Source organism: Nesoenas mayeri, assembly GCF_963082525.1.
Source record: "Nesoenas mayeri genome assembly, chromosome: 25".
Taxonomy (NCBI): Eukaryota; Metazoa; Chordata; class Aves; order Columbiformes; family Columbidae; genus Nesoenas; species Nesoenas mayeri.
The window spans coordinates 2,343,604-2,359,339 of NC_137549.1; the positions used below are offsets into that span (position 1 = coordinate 2,343,604).

At 56.0% G+C, this 15,736-nt stretch overlaps 1 protein-coding gene across 1 annotated transcript; it reads left to right on the forward strand.

Moving 5' to 3' along the window:
• Nucleotides 1-1,528: 1,528 nt before the first annotated feature.
• LOC308049484 (killer cell lectin-like receptor subfamily B member 1C) lies at nt 1,529-4,806 on the forward strand (the record flags this gene model as incomplete). The annotated part of the gene is made up of 5 exons (XM_080359166.1): nt 1,529-1,613; nt 3,794-3,922; nt 4,122-4,276; nt 4,484-4,599; nt 4,680-4,806. 5 exons carry the CDS (start codon nt 1,529-1,531, stop codon nt 4,804-4,806), a joined length of 612 nt encoding a protein of 203 aa, XP_080215292.1.
• Nucleotides 4,807-15,736: the final 10,930 nt, after the last annotated feature.

Genomic DNA, 15,736 nt, shown 5'->3' on the forward strand with positions numbered 1-15,736 from the left:
GCCCCCCAGAAGCTGCTGCCGCAGGAGCCCCAGCAGCAGCTGAAAGCAGCCGTGGGCGTTGGGGACAAACCCACCTGCTGGTGGGTGAACAGACCTCCCTGCGTCCCCTGCGAGCGGTGGCTGTGCGGGACGGCCCCTTCCCAGTGCTCCCAGTCCGTCCATCCTTGGGCTTTCCAGTCGGGGCAGATTCCAGCAGCGCTGGGGATGCTGTTGGGACAGTCTCAGCCCTTTTTTCTTCCTTAGCTGGGAAACCCTATTTGTGGAGGCTTCTGTCATGGGCAGATATTCCTCTTTCTTATTTTTCTTCCCCATGACATTTGTTTGTTTTGTTTTTATTTCCCTTCCCGTAGCACTCACATCACTTCACTTCCTCTCGACCTTTGCCCCATTCAGGCTGCGAGTCCAGCTCAAAGAGAGAGAATCCCGCACATCAGAGCCGGGTTCAGGCTGCGGTGGGTGAAAAGTGGGAGACGTAGGATCACATCCCCCTTTTTGAGGCGCCTTTTCCCCCGGGTCAGGGTTGCTCTGGCCTTTTGGGGCTGCAGCAGCTCAAGATGACCTGATGGACGTGGCAGCTGTGACAAGCTGCCCTTCTCATGGCACCTTTTGATGCTGTGAACCGCAGCCCCCCCTTTTTCATAAGGGACACAGCACAGGTAGCTCAGCGAGGCTGTCAGCTCTGCAGCATCTCTGGGAGCTCGGCTTCTGTTGCTTTGCCTCTGTGCAGTCAGATTAGATGCAGAAAAGCCTTTAAAACCTGCAGACCTTTAAACTAAAGTGTGTGTTGCTGGTCGAGAAGCCGCAACCCTTCCTGTGTTTGGTGTTTCTCAAATAAAATTTCCTAATATATCTCCGCAGGGTTTTCTCTACCTGACGATGCTGGAATAGGTTTGGGCGGGGAGACGCAGTGACCGAGGCAAGAAAACACCTTTCGAGCAGCTGAAGGGAAGAGATAAGGGTGGAATGGATCTGGTTTTATTTATTTCATAAAATTCCCGATTCTCGTAATCCTGGTAGGAACGTTCTGGGAGGTCGCGCATCATTCTCGCCACAATACCTTATTTCTCGTGCAAAATGACCCATTTGGACAGAGCGGAGCAAAGTCTGGAACGGCCCATTTGCCGAACTGCGGATCTTGAGTTTGTTTGCGCCTTTTTTCAATTATTCAAGGTGCCTTTTTGGTACCTTAGAAGAATATGGCTCAACTTTGAATAGAAAAAGCTTCACGTTGTCAGGAGCTGCTTCCCGTGATGAGACAAACACATTTTCCCTGGCTCAATTCAGCACAAAGGGCGTAAAGTTTCGTTTTCGGGCTGCCCAGCGCATCGCATGCGCTTTCTTGCAGCCTCGCTGCGCTTGCCGAGCGCTCAGAGGCTCTTACTTCTCCCCGCAGAGCTCTGGCCTGGAGAGGAACTTGTGGAGATAAACCAGAGGAGCGAAAAACCGCAGAAAAAGCCAGTTTTCTCAGGGCTGGATGGGCCCCGTTGGAGCCAGAGGCACCGCTGGTGATCCTCCCGCCTCTCCCGCTATGGCTGAGGAAATTGTCTATGCTGACCTGAACATCAGGTCTGGAAGGTGCAGCAGGAAAGTGCATTCGCTTCCTCAGCCTGGCAGTAAGTGCATTGAGGGGTTTTTTGGGGGATATTTACTTTCTGGCTGTGGTTGTGCTGGGAGGCTCCTGCCCCCCAAGCGGGAAGGGAAGGGCCCGTGGCTGTGGGGAGCGATGGAGGATCCCGTCTGCTCTTTGTGATTCCTTCAGTAGTTTTCTCTGGAAATGGTTTTAGGGTTTATTTGAAATGGGGTCAGTGTTGCCCGAGTCCTACCAGCACCTTTGAAATGCTGCTTTCCTGCCCGCGGCCACCACGTTGTCCCCTTACACCTCCCTCACCCTTCCTCCTGCGCCTGCTCTGCCTGCAGCCAAGATTTAACTGCTGCTCTTTCCCCTCTGGAAGAGATCTCTGCGTGGTGACGGCATCTTCAGGCAGCATCCCACAATGTCTTTTCTTTGCAAGAATTCCATGATTTGCCCCAAACACACCCCTTTTGAGCTCAAAGGACTCTGCCAGACCCACCACCTGATGTTAAGGTGGAATCGGATGTTCCTCCTTTGCTCTTTTATTGCGAAGCAGATGACGAACCTTTGCTGGTCCAGATGAGCTCTGGCTTTGGCCAGAAGCATCATCCTGCCCTCCCATCTTGGTCCACCTCTACCCTTGGCTTCTAGTGACTTTACAACATCCAGGAAATTGCCAATTCTTGCATATCTGGGTAGAACCAACACAACTTCATCACGCGCATCTTTTCCCCAGCGCCAGCAGGGTCGGGAGGAGGGTGGCAATGGCAAAACATGGACAACCGACCAAAGCTGTAGAACGACCAGCAGCAGCACCACAGAGGGATTTTGGGGAGGAAAGAGCCCGAATCTGCGCTGCAGGTCTGGCTGGCTGGATGCGGGGCTGGGACAGGGCTTTTCTGCCAACAGCTCCTTTCCCTTGCAGCATCGAGCTGTCCCCGGTGGCACCGAGCGGCTCTCTGCGCCGGCTGGACCGGGAACCTCGTCCTCGGGGTGGCCCTGGTGGCGATGGGATGCTCGTGTGAGTAGATCTGCTTATTGGCACGGGGACAACCAAAGGACGATCCGGAGAGGGGACCATCGGAAGACAGGGTCCCTGCTCCGGGGGTGCTGGCTCAGGTGCTTGTATAGGAGGCAAATCTGTTTTTTATGAGCTGTGGCTTTTATCAGAATTTCATAGAGCTGGTGGGGGGAGGAGATTTGGCTATTTTGGTTGGCCAGCGAGATGAAAACCACTGGAAACTTCTCAGCTGTGTCGGGGTGAGGATTTGACACCCTGTGGCCGAGCTCAGGGTCACACGCAGCCCTGTTGGAAAGAGTTTTGTGCCGGGTGTGATGTTGCTGGTGGCACCTGTTGCTGCCCCGACCCACGGCACCCCCGAAGCACAACAAGCAGCTGGAACGGAGTCTCAGATGTCTGGTGGATCTTGGTGAGGAGATCCTTCTCCAAAGGGGAAGGGAATCCAATGGATCTTGTGCTGGGAAGGGTCTCAGGTGTGGATTTGAACTTTGGGGATGGATCTGCCAAGCGTTTGGCACACGGGTGTGGAGGGAAGAGCAAAGGGATGAGGCTCAGCTCCCTTCGTGGTTTGAATTTCTGTGGGCTCAGAACTGGAGAGAAACCCCAAAATGCATCTCCTGGAAGCCTTTTGTGTGCACTGCAGCTGTCTGTGATGGCGCTGTGCTGCGAGTGGTAGTCGGAAGGTGGTGCAGAGCCCCTCACCCTTGCGCCAGGCCCCTCTGGGCTGCACAGCTGGGGCTGGCACAGCTGGTTTGTGCTCTAGAGGCCATTTCCGCAGCGGTCAGAGGCTCCCGGGCTCTCTGCAGCCGGCCGGGCTGATGGCTCCGTATCTCATGCTCCATCTCGCGCAGGGGTGCAGGGGCCACATCCTGTTGGCAGCGCAGAGCAGCAGCGAGTGAAGGCGGTTGCAGGCGCGGGGCTGAGCTCAGAGGTGGGGACCCCGTACCCAAAACGGGGAGTCTGCTCTGGGTTGGGGCCCCCAGGCTGGTTCCCACCCCCATGAGATGCTCAGATCGAGGCCTGGGCTGAGCTGAGACCACAGGAAGGTTGAGGGGGCTGGAGGGCTCCGAGCACCCACTTTGTGTGAGGATCCAGCCCAGACGCTTCCCTGCAGCCCGCGGGGACCAGTGCACGTAGATCTGGGTGGTATCGTGCCTGGGGAGCCCGTCCCTCTCCCCTGCTCGCTCCGTCCCTTGCAGTTCTGCACCAGCAGCCGGAGAACCCAGAAAGCTGCAAAAACGGGAGCGGGAACGCAGGAGGTGGCAACAGCACCCTGGAGAAGATCCGCTCAGAGCTGCGGAAAGAGCTTTGCTTGCCAAATCTGCAAGGTAACGCCAACCACAACGCATCTCCACACTGTCTGCTTTCCCAAAACCCTGCAGCACCCCAAACTGGAGAAGCAAGTGAAGCTCAGGCCGTCCCCGTGTTCCTGGGGAGCCAGCAGGACTTAAACACTTGTCCTTCTTTGGATGGGCAGGGGACAAGGTGGCTTCTTGGTGGCTGAAGATGGCACCGCCTGTCTTTCAGAGGCTGGGGGGTGCAAGATCTGCCCCGGGGGCTGGATGGCGAGTGGGACCAAGTGCTTTTGGGCTGCTGACGGGATGCGCTCTTGGATCGAGAGCCGGGGGGACTGTGCGAGTCGGGGGGCCAAGCTGCTGATGCCGAGGGACGAGGACGAGCTGGTAAAGGGACCGATGGCATCGGGGATGTGGGACGGGTCCCGGGGCTCAGCACCCACCCCTGTGCACAAACCTCTGCGGAGCCTTGGCCGATGTCAGTGTGGGGGACACTGGTGGGGCTCGGGGCTGCGTGGGGACAGGCTGGAGCCTGTTTTGGGATGGCGATCAGTGACACATCAGTGTCACCACCTGCCCTCTCCCCTGACACAGGATTTCCTAAACCAAATCATTGGGAAACCCAGCAGCTACTTCTGGATCGGCCTCTTCCTCCCCTCTGATGGGAAGGACTGGACTTGGCTGAACGGCTCCCGCATGGACTGGAGACGGTGAGCGCTTGGGGTGCGATGGGTGTCGGGATGGGGGCACCCCAGGGACCCTCGTGCTGTGACACAGGATCTTCCTGCAGCCCCAGGTTCTGGCTGGGCAGTTGGTCTGGAGGAAGCTGTGGGGTGCTGAAGGGGAACAGCATCACGCGTCAAAGCTGCAGCTTTGGATCTCCCTGGATCTGCCAGAAAGAAGCCACCCAGCTCTGAGGGGGCGGGGGGGCACAAAATGGGCCAACAGCAGGAGAGACACGTGGGAACGGGCCAGGATCAGGCCCTCGGTGGGGGCTGCGGTACTGGCATTGCTCAGCAGATCTGCACCAATTAATTATGACGTTAATTTGGCTCCGTGTGGTGTTTCCAAGCAAGTTTGCTCACGGGGAGGGGTGGAAGGAGCATCCTGCTGTACCAGAGAAGCCTCCTCGTGCACACCCGCCCTCGTGCACACCCTCGTGCACACCCTCGTGCACATTGTACCGATCCCTTTCTGTCCAGGGGGGAGGATTAAGAAGAAATAAAGCAATCCAAAAGTAAACACGCGGCAGGTGAACGGCTGCGAGGCAGCGCCTGGGCCAGACCCAAGGAGCGCGAACACCCAGACCCCAGTTTGCTGACCCGAGGAGGGGGACAGGGGACATGGACATGGGGGTGGCTGCAAGTCCAAGCCACGGCTGCCACATCGGGGTGACGGGGAGGAGATCAGAGCATCTCCCTATAGAATAAACCTCCAAAAATAGCGCAAACCTCCCAAAGCAGTTTCCCGGGGAGGGGGAGGGGGAGGGGGAGGGGGAGGGGGAGGAGAGGGGAGGGGAGGGGAGGGGAGGAAAGGAGAGGAGAGGAGAGGAGAGGAGAGGAGAGGAGAGGAGAGGAGAGGAGAGGAGAGGAGAGGAGAGGAGAGGAGAGGAGAGGAGAGGAGAGGAGAGGAGAGGAGAGGAGAAACCAGCATCTTTATCAGGTACAAGCCCCCTCCCCAGCACCACTTGTGCTTTCTTGATGATTTCTCTCCAATTGTGATGTGGGTGGGGGAAATGTGGTATCACCATCCCACTGTCGAGCTTATAAATAGTTGTGTTTGCTGTGTTTGACGGGGAGGAGATAAGAGCATCTGCCTATAGAATAAACCTCCAAAAATAGCGCAAACCTCCCAAAGCAGTTTCCCCAGCTCAGAGCGAGCGGCGAAGCTCGGCGGGACTGCCCCGTATGCTGTGCGGTCTGAACTGGGTGCCTGGGGGTGGGTGGGCTGGGAGCACTGGGAAGGGCCGTTTGCAGCAGCCCTGGTGTCACGCAGCCCCCTCGTTGCTCTCGGGGGACACGGGGAGGTTTGTTCGCCCTCCAGTCAGCTCGGGTTCGTCCCCAGCAGCCCCACGGCTGCTTTCGGCTGCTTCTGGGGGGATCAGGACTTGGGGGGCCCCCAGAGCCCCGTAACGCAGCCTTGGGTGAGGGAACACACCCCTGTGGGACACTGGGACATCCCGAGCTCCTCCCGCCTGCAGATTCCTCCCACAATCAAAACAGGAGGTTTGTGCCGAAGAGAGAGAAGAGAAAGAAGAAGAAGAAGGAGAGGAAGAGGAAGAGGAAGAAGAAGAGGAAGAGGAAGAGAAGAGAAACCAGCATCTTTATCAGGTACAAGCCCCCTCCCCAGCACCACTTGTGTTTTCTTGATTTCTCTCCAGTTGTGATGTGGGTGGCGGAAATGTGGTATCACCATCCCACTGTTGAGCCTATAAATAGTTGTGTTTGCTGCCTTTGGCCCCAGCAGTGGTTTGGTGACGTGTTTGCAGGCCGTTCTTCACGCTGACTGTGGAACGGAACCGTGTACTTCACAAGGGGAAGAGGCCTTGGCTGGGGAACCGGCAGATATTCATGTGTGGGGAGGGCAGGTCGATCTGTCGCCTCGAAATCCCGTGTGTCACTGTCATGGCTGGTGGGGACAGTAATGCTGACGATGGGCGGCGAGAGCTGCGTGCGGGGATGTTTTTGAGCCGATGCCGTCTCCACTGCCCACACTGCCCTGAGTTTTGTTTTCCTGCTGGAATTTACAGCAGCTGCTGCTTTAATCCAGAAAATGAGCGTGAGCGTATTTACTAAGGTCGGTGCGGAGGAGCTGGGGGAAGGAAAAAGCTGCGAAGGGGGAAGGTCCATCTCTGGCTCCATCCCCTCTCTCCCCCGGGCGGAGGACACAGCGGCACCGCCTGCAGCTCCCGCTGGGGCCGGAGGGAGCCGGGGAAGGTCAGTAGCTTTAAATCCTGCAGTTCAATTGTCTTATAGCCGACCTGCTTTGTTTTGATGCTGTCGCAGCGTTTCCTCTGGTCTTTATTTCCACTCGGAGGCCACTCTGAAGCCGAGGGTTCCCCTGTGTTTCTATTTGTGGCCGGAGACAAGAGACGCCCACCCGTTGCCACCTGGGCAGGACAACCCAAGGGAGCCCAACCCGCCCCACCTGCTGCTGGGGCATCGCGCCGTGGGCTGAAACGCTGGGAGTGGGTTGTAATGGAGCTGAGAGCTGAAATTTGGGGCTTCCAGACATTTGCCCCCCCTGGCCTCTCCCTGGGACCAAGCGGTGAATTCTGGAGCAGGAGCCGGGGTAAAAACCTGAAGGAAAGAGGTTTGGGCTTGAGCCTAATTCTTTGTTATGTTGAGAGGAATTCTTGGCTCGGTAAATATGTACAATGTTTTACTGAAATCATGTTACTGCGGCTCATGGCCTTATCTGACCTCATTCCTTGGAGTGGTGCATTACAACATGGAAAAAAAACAGTTCTTTGAGGTCTTTAGTCATCACATCAGCAGCGGAACCGCAATCGGTGCTGAATCACGTCCCGGCAACCACGGGACTTGCTCCTGCTGTACCCACAGCGTCCAGCCCTGGGGCCTCTCGTAGCTTTGCCCCCATTCTGCAGGTGCTGGTGGAGCCTGACCTGGGTTTGGAACGCAGAGCTTCCCGGGTCTCCCTTTGGGAGACAGAGGAGGGTGGGAGACGTTCACTGAGAAAACGAACCAGAAACGGCGATAAGAAACGGCTCCTAAGGGGCGGTGCTGCCCAGAGGAGTGGTGACCGCAGGGAGCACTGGAAGGGGCGGCTCTCAGCACCGGCTCGGTATCGGTTCTCAGACGCTTCTGCTTGTTTCGATTTGCTGGATTCTGGCTCCCGTCCTACGGGTCGGGGATACGATTGGGTTGGGGAGCAGAGAGCGTCCCTGCGTGGGTTCAAACCCTCAGCTGGCTGGAGGCTGCGGGCGCGGAGGGGAAACGCAGTTATTTCCCCACGTGGAGAAAAGAACTGGCAGTGGAAGTTGGTTTCCCTTTTCTCTTATCTCATCTCTTATCTCTTATCTCATCTCTTATCTCTCTCTCCTCTCCCAGCAGCTCCTGGAAGCTGGAAACTGAAGCTGCTTTGGACCAAGAAGCCGGCACAGAAAAGCCCATTTTCCGCTCAGCATGCACAGGGTGAGCTGGGGCCTGTGGAGCAGTGACATTTCCTTTCTGTTTTCCCAGTTAAAGGGTTTTTCTCTTGCTGCAGCACCATCCCGGTGCTGTTGGACAGGGGACTCACTCCTGTTTGCTGCGGGGATTCTTTGTCCCTCGGGCACCAGACAAAAGTGCCTTTATTTCCATGAGCCACTGGCCATAGTTTCCTCCTACTGAGGTCACGACCTAGAACAACGTTCTCCTTTAATATTTGAGACAGGCTTTTTTGGGACACAAAAACATGTTATTTCCCACAAGTATTTGGGGTTATTTCCTGTTGATTTGGTTTCTCCGCTGTTCCTCACTTGGTGCTTTTGCTCCTCTTGCCCCATCACCTGCTGTTTGCGCCCACACTCACCGCTGCAGCGGGAATCATTTGGTGCTGGGGAGAGCAGCGAAATGCTGCGTCACTTAAACCCTGTTCGAGATCAAGTGTTTGAGGATTAAAACCAAATCCAGTTCTTACCTTTGCAAACTGGTGGAGGTGGTTCTCACCTGGAAATAATTGGCTGCAGACAGAGGAAGATCCAAAGGGCAGGTGGAGATAATGTAAATTTTATCAGTATTATTGGCAATAAATCTGAACATGAGCTTCTTCAGCACCGCGTTGGCCACTGTGCTCACAGTGCCTGAGAACTCAGAGTTGTTGTTTTATTATCGTTATTATGATTTTGTTAATTGTTTCTTTCAGTGACGGCAGGAGCGCCCTGGCAAAGCCCTGGACGGAGCAGGACCGGCGGAGCTGAGGGACACGCTCGTCCCCAGAGGGTCCATCTGTCCCCTCCGCAGCACCAGGGATGGCAGGAGCTCTTAGTGATGCAGGTACCTGAGCACCAGCCCCTTTCCCAGAGGCTTTAAAGCCGCCCTGGAGACGAGCGGCTGGTTTCTGTGCTGGGGACGCGGCTCAGATGGGTTTGAAGGACCATCCAGCAGCACGTGGGGTGACCTGAGGGTCCTGGTGCTGAAAACACCTTGTAGCTGAAGAAATGGGGACAGAATTGAGACGAAACCTCCCCAGGGCAAACAGGGCTGGCAGGAGCTGGTAAAATCAAGGCTGGTTTGGAAAAACAAAGTGGATCATGGTTTTTTGAAGGCAGAAATCGTGTTTTTCTTCCTGCTGTGCATGTAAACCAGCTGCAGGAGAAATTATGCTTTTCCCTTTTGCTGTCCCAAGAGGAAGACAGCCACCATTAGTTAGTTCCTACTGAATAATGACACAGCATCAGCAGTAACTCTTTACATTCTATGGGCTTCTTGCTTTGGCACAGGCGAAGACCCGACGGCTGTAACGATGCTGCCGCAGCAGAGAGCAGAGCAAAGGACCGGTGAGCACCAGCCCTGCCACGGGGACCTTGGGAGGTTGTGGTTGGGCCGAGTGTGACACGGGCAGCTAAAATTTGGGTTAAAATACCTGGGGAGAGGGGCAAGAGGATGCAAGTAAAGCTGTTTGCAAGCTGCGGGAGGCACAGGGTGGCCCAAACGGTGGGTCTGGAGGATGGTGCCCATCTCTTGTGATTGTGGTGGGATGGAGAGGATTCAGTGAGGTCAGACAGCCCTAAAAATCCTTGAGACCTTTGAAACACTGGGACGCACCCCTGAACCGAGCCTGCACCCCACTTAACCCCCACGTGCTTTGTGGCCGGATTTCAAGGCGCTGAAGGCCCCTGAGCGGGGAACACAAGAGCTGCGGGAGCTGGGGCTGCTCTTTGTGATCTTCCATGTGGTTTGTACCCAGGTTTTAGCCTTAAGTGCATTAAGGATCAAAAGGTCCCCATCGGGGTCACCGTGGTCGTAGCCGCATTGCTCCTCACCATCATCGCGCTGGCGGGTAAGTGGCTGAGGGTGGAGGTGCCGACCCCCAAAGTCTTCTCCTCCCCTGGAGAAAACCCACCGGCTTGAGTCACCAGGATGTGTTCTGCTCCTTTCCAGTTAAGAAATGCCCGTCCTGCCCCTCTCACGTCCTTCCCAGCTGCCTGGACAACGGCATTGCATATAGGGAAAAGTGCTTTTACTTCATTGAGGACGAAGCGGAGTGGAACAGGAGTCGGATCGCGTGCGTTTCTCTGGGGGCGCATTTGGCCACCATCGACAGCTGGGAGGAGCTGGTAAACAGGAAATTCCTGAGAACCGGTGTTTCCAAGTTGATTTGGGGTTCCCATGGAGGGTGTGACATGAACATAGATCACTGATTTTGATTTTTTCCCACCCTAGCATTTCCTCATGCGCTATGGGTGCTCCTTGCACTACTGGTTGGGTCTCCAAAGGGAAGAGTCTGGACCTTGGAAATGGGTCAACGGGTCTCTCTTCAACAACTGGTACATCCCATGTTCTTCTGGAGAACAAAACCATGTCCTGGGCTGGGCTGGGGACTGAATGCCAGAACACACATATATATTATGTATATATATAAATTTAATGAGTTGAGAGCAATTAAGCACAACTTTTCTTGCTTGAGCTGAAGCGCTTGGACCAGAGTCTGTGGGTCCGTGGGATGCAGATGCTGGCGGGGGTTGAGGGATGAACCCTCCCGGGGTCACACAGCCGACACTATTCCCTCCTTTGTGGAGGGGACGTGGTTTTTGCTCTTCGTGGGGCATTTTTTGTGCTGGGAAGAGTGTTCCTGCTCCCTGTGATGCTGTTTCCCGTCTGGGAGATGCTCAGCCGGCAACCTGAGGCCAACAGCAACCCCTTTGAGTTTTCCCTTTGCTCTTTGATGCAGGTTTGATGTCCGGGGAAAGGGACAATGTGCCTATATCAACCAGGACGGGATCAGCAGCGACTGGTGCTCCCAGACGAAATTCTCTCTCTGCAGCCACCGGCAAAACCCGCCCAGCGCCATTCGGAAGGATTCAGAAACTCTCCCCAATTTCACCTGAAATGTCCCCCTGGGCAGAGGGGATCAACCACAAGCTGCTATTAACCCTCCACGACGTGTTAGCAATGGTGTAAATTCATTTTGGTTTCAGGTTACAAAAGCAGAAACGCCTCACAATGCTGACACAAAGCTGAGACCAAAGAATCCTCGCTCGGGGTTTGACCACAAGTGCCTTTCCAGCGTTTGCAGCGGCGGGGACACTCGAGGACACTCGAGGGGTTTGGAAAACTCCCCGCTCTGCCGCTGCCCCGCGGAGCTCAGTCCCGCTGCTTTTCCCGTCCTTGGTGTTGCGTGTGTTGGTTTTGGTTTTGGTTTTGGTTTGGTTTTATCTGGGTTTGGAGGATCTGGAGGCAATGGGCAGAAATACAAAGTGGAGACCCCGACCTCAGCAAGGAGCCCCAACCGCTGCTCTGGGATGTGTTTGGCGTCCCGGTGAATTACCCAGCGCTGAGTTTGTCCTGGTTCTCCTGGTCATTTCCTCCGGCTTAAATCTCGGTGGCTTGTTTCTGGCAGACCCATTGCAGTGGAGCGCTGCAGATGTGGGAATGCAGCTGACCGCCCCGAATCGCGGCACAAGCCTTCGCCTGGACGGGACCCAGCACCGGCGACCTGGGGAGCACCGGGACGGCCATCAGCCTGGCGCCGTGCGCCCGCACCGTGTGTTCAGTTACAATAGTTCTCTCATCACAGTGTTTTCCCCCCACAACCTGAACCGGCACAGCCGCTGCCAGCTCAGCTGATGGTACCACCCTCTTGTTTTTCCAGCTGTTGGGAAAGCAGAACTATCGGTAATCCCGTGCTCAACCCAGAAGATAATTACCCCTCCCCACACCCCCTTGTGTGTACTAACAAATATAAGCTCTGTCAGATCGGTTGCAATTTACACATTATTGCACTTTGTATTTGGCTATATAATAGGAATAAGGGTTTAATTGCTTTTTCCCCTCTCTTCTCCCTGTTTCACAGCTGGGCTGCGGAGAACAAACCCGTGTTGCTCTGGTTTCTCTTTGCTCCTATGAGCGTTGCTGCCGCCTCCAGGGGGATTTTGGGGGCAGCCGGGTCTGTGCTGAGCATCGTGCTGTGAAACATTTCCCCTGGGCCGGGGCTGTTGGAACCTGCTCGTGAACCGGAGCGAGGGGCACTCACAGGGCTGCTTGTAACGCGGATCCGTCCCACCAGCTCCACTCCTGCCCGCGCGTCTGGTCGATGCTCAGCCCCATCCAGGCTGCGGGGCTGGTTCTGGTCATCTCCCCGATGAAAGCCTGGGAGAGGAGAAGAGACTCAGAGGTGATCGCACGGCCAAGAGACCTGATCCTGCCCATGAGGGTCTGGTCAGGATGGGCCCGGCACATCGCGGGTGCTGACTGGGGGCTGGAGGGGTTGGTGGGTGCTTTGGAAGAGATGGGAGTGTGGTCTGGAGATGACGGGCAGGGCTGGAGACATTCAAACCCGCCTGGACACAACCCTGTGTGATCTGCTCTGGTGACCCTGTGTTAGCAGGTGGGTTGGACTGGATGATCTCCAGAGGTCCCTTCAACCCAACCAGCCTGGGACTCTGTGTGGATGATTCGGTGAAGCAGGTTTTTTTTGGGGTGACAGAGGAGCCTGGAATTTCATATATGGGGCAACATGTATTTGCCCTTTTCCCTTAACCTCACTTGAGTTCTGATTTCTATTTTGAGGCTCTTTTTCCGCCTGAAATAATAGAATCATTTTGGTTGGAAAACACTTGCAAGACCATTGAGTCCTACCGTTCCCCCACCGCTAGCACTGCCCCTTGTCCTGAGAACCTCATGTCTGTCTGTCCAGCCCTCCAGGGCTGGTGACTCCAGCACTGCCCTGGGCAGCCTGTTCCAATGCCCCACAGCCCTTTGGGGAAGAAATTGTTCCCAGATCCAACCTCAACCTCCCCTGGCGCAACTTGAGGCCGTTTCCTCTGCTCCTGGCGCTTGTTCCTGGGGAGCAGAGCCCGACCCCCCTGGCTCCAAGCTCCTTTCAGGCAGTTCAGAGATCAGAAGGTCTCCCCTCAGCTCCTGTTCTCCAGCTGAACCCCCAGGTCCCTCATCCTGACCCATCACACTGGTTGTGTGGGCTCGGGTGCTTTGCCAGCCAGGAAGGAGAAACCTCAACCACAACGTGGCTTTTTGCCAGAAGAAAAGCTTAAAAAAAGCTCAAAGCAGAGGCGCCGCTCGGGCCCTTCCCGCCGCAGTTACTCACCTTCTCCTCCGCGCTCTCCAGCACCGCCAGCTGAGATCGCTGGTACCCGCAGTTCTCCGCCGCCTCCTCCCAGGTGCTGGTTTCTCTGGACACCCAGTAGCACTTGGCTGCGAACGGCTGCTGGTGACCAGGCAGGATTCCCAGGAGCATTTGCTGGCTGGGGTCTCCATGTCCTGGCTCAGGACGGGGCCGTTTCCACCTGAAATGAGGACGGTCTGACCCGCACATGGTGCTGCTGTGTTGGGACCGGAGGACGCAGGCGCTGGGGTGACCCCCTTGTGCAAAGCAGGGGTTGGCTGCGCCATCGGAAAGTTTCATGGGCTTGTTCCTCGCCCTTGAGAGAAATGGGGAGAAACACCCGCACAGAGTTTTCCATGTGGTGCTGAGGGTCCCTGCCAGTCACTTGCCTGTGCGCACTCAGGAATTGCTTTGGGCTGCATATATTATATAATACATTTTGTGGTTTGCGTTGAGTTGTTTGGTTTGTTTGGGTTTTTTTGGGTTTTGTGTTTGGTGTTTTTTTTCAGGTTCCTTTTGCAGGGGCCAGTGAGAACTTGATGACGTGAACCAGACTTTTGGACTCAGTGCAGCACTTCTGTCCTGTGCTAAAACACATTGGCCTGGGAAAGGAAAAGAAAGACAGAAAGAAGAGAGAATGACAAAGATAAGGTGAAAAGAGCAAGGGGGTTGAGAGAGGGGGTGATGTGTTCCCCTGTAAGCAGCTGAAGCAGGGGATCAACCACAAGATCCAACACTCAATGAGCCAAATTGCACCTTGAAAATAAAATGTATGCTATACCTCTTCCTTTATTTTTTTAGGGGGAACATCTCTGCTTTTTGTTGTCACCTTTTTTTCCAGAGAGGGTTTTTAATGCTGCGTTTTGAGCATTTGCAGGAGCACGAAACCACGTGGACTCTCTCCAAATTTGCCCCTAGAAAGACCGAACAATCCCATGGCCGTGGCTGTGGCTGGATGCAGCGGGTTTGGCGCTTCCCGCATCAGCAGCTCTGCTCCTCTCGCCTCTGGGAGCAGCGCCGAGACAGACCCAAAGAGCTGCGGAAACAAAACCAACCCCAAATCAACCAGCCCCTGCACATCGCAAGTGAGTCACATCCTTGGTCTCTGCTGCTGGTTAAAAGCAGGTAGGAGATAGATAACTATCAATATATACATATATATTAGTACATGTCATCACCGGCATGTCTCTGGCACCAGGAGGAGGAACCCACTTTCCCCAATGGGTAAAGACCTTCAGACACCTCCCCTTCTCCCCCCAGGTCACCTCAACATCTGGAAAGCAGCAGCTGTGGTTGGGAAGCAGCTCTCGGGGCTGGTGCAGCAGCGGAAGAGCAGAGCGCGAAGCGGGGGACGTGACAGCCGGGGCCGGCGACGCGTGTGGGGTTGGAGCTGTGACTGCAGCCACAGGAACCGTCACTGCCGCAGGTCTCTGAGCTCGCTTTTGCTCCAAGGTGGGGACCAAAGGCACCTTTAAGTCTGACTCTTAATGCCACGAGGGCAGGGAGCGGCTGTGGCGCTGACCACCGTCTACGCCAGGCCAGAGGTGCCGCCGCGCTCGGCTCCCGGCGCCCGCGCGAAGCTTCCCGGTGAGTGACCGTGTCGGGTGCTGTTGCTCCGCTCATCCTGGCCCCGTGGGACTGGTGATGGGGGGGGTTGGAGGAGCGGGTGTCCCGGTGCTGCCAGACCCCTGCCCTGCAGGGAAGCACAGGGACAATGGACTTTCTGGGCCTTTTCCAGCGCTTTCCTGAGCCCACGGTGGCCAACACCCAATGTTTTGCTTGGAGTGGGATCGTTACCCATCTCCAGCCCGGCACAGAGCGATAGCACATGCAGATTCCTTTCCCATAGCCCAATTTTCTTGAAAAGGGAGCAAAACTACAGCCGACCCCCAAGGACACCCCTACCCCTTCACACAGGGCTTTGTGTTCTGGTCCCTTTTAGCAGCTCAACAAGGCTGAGCAGGACCCGCACAGTGACCTGCGCCCTCTCCCCATCTCTTCAAGCACCCCAAGGGCTTTGCTTTGGGTCCTTCCCACCCCCGGAGCCCCCCGGGTGCAGCACAAGGAGGAGAGCAGCCCAGCTCCCAGGCTGAGGCTTTGCAGCTTCGCTCGCTGCAGCTTCCCCGGCCAAGCAAGCAAAGCAGTTGTGGCTTTTCTCAGCTCCACGGCTCCTACAGGCACTCGCAAGGGTTTCTCGCTCAGTTTCCTGAAACAAAGGGCATTGAAAACTGGGCAAAGAGCCCAGAAAAGCTGCTTCCTCCCTCACTGCCAGTTCTGGTCGCTGTTGCAGGTCCTTGGTACTGGGCGCTGCTGGGAGCCGGATGGGTCGGGACCGCGGTCCTGACGGGTGTCGTGCTGTGGCTGCTGCAGCAACAGGGTGAGCGGCAGGGTCTGTCACCCCGGAACGGTGACAATCTCCCCCAAACCATCACAGCCCAGCCCCTGCCTGGGCCGGAGCGGATTCCTCCTGTATTTCTAGCAGGGAGCAGCTCCTGGGCCAGCTCTGCACAGCGATCCCCACGGGGCAGGAGGGGAAAAGCTGCCAGCGTGTCCTTCACGGGC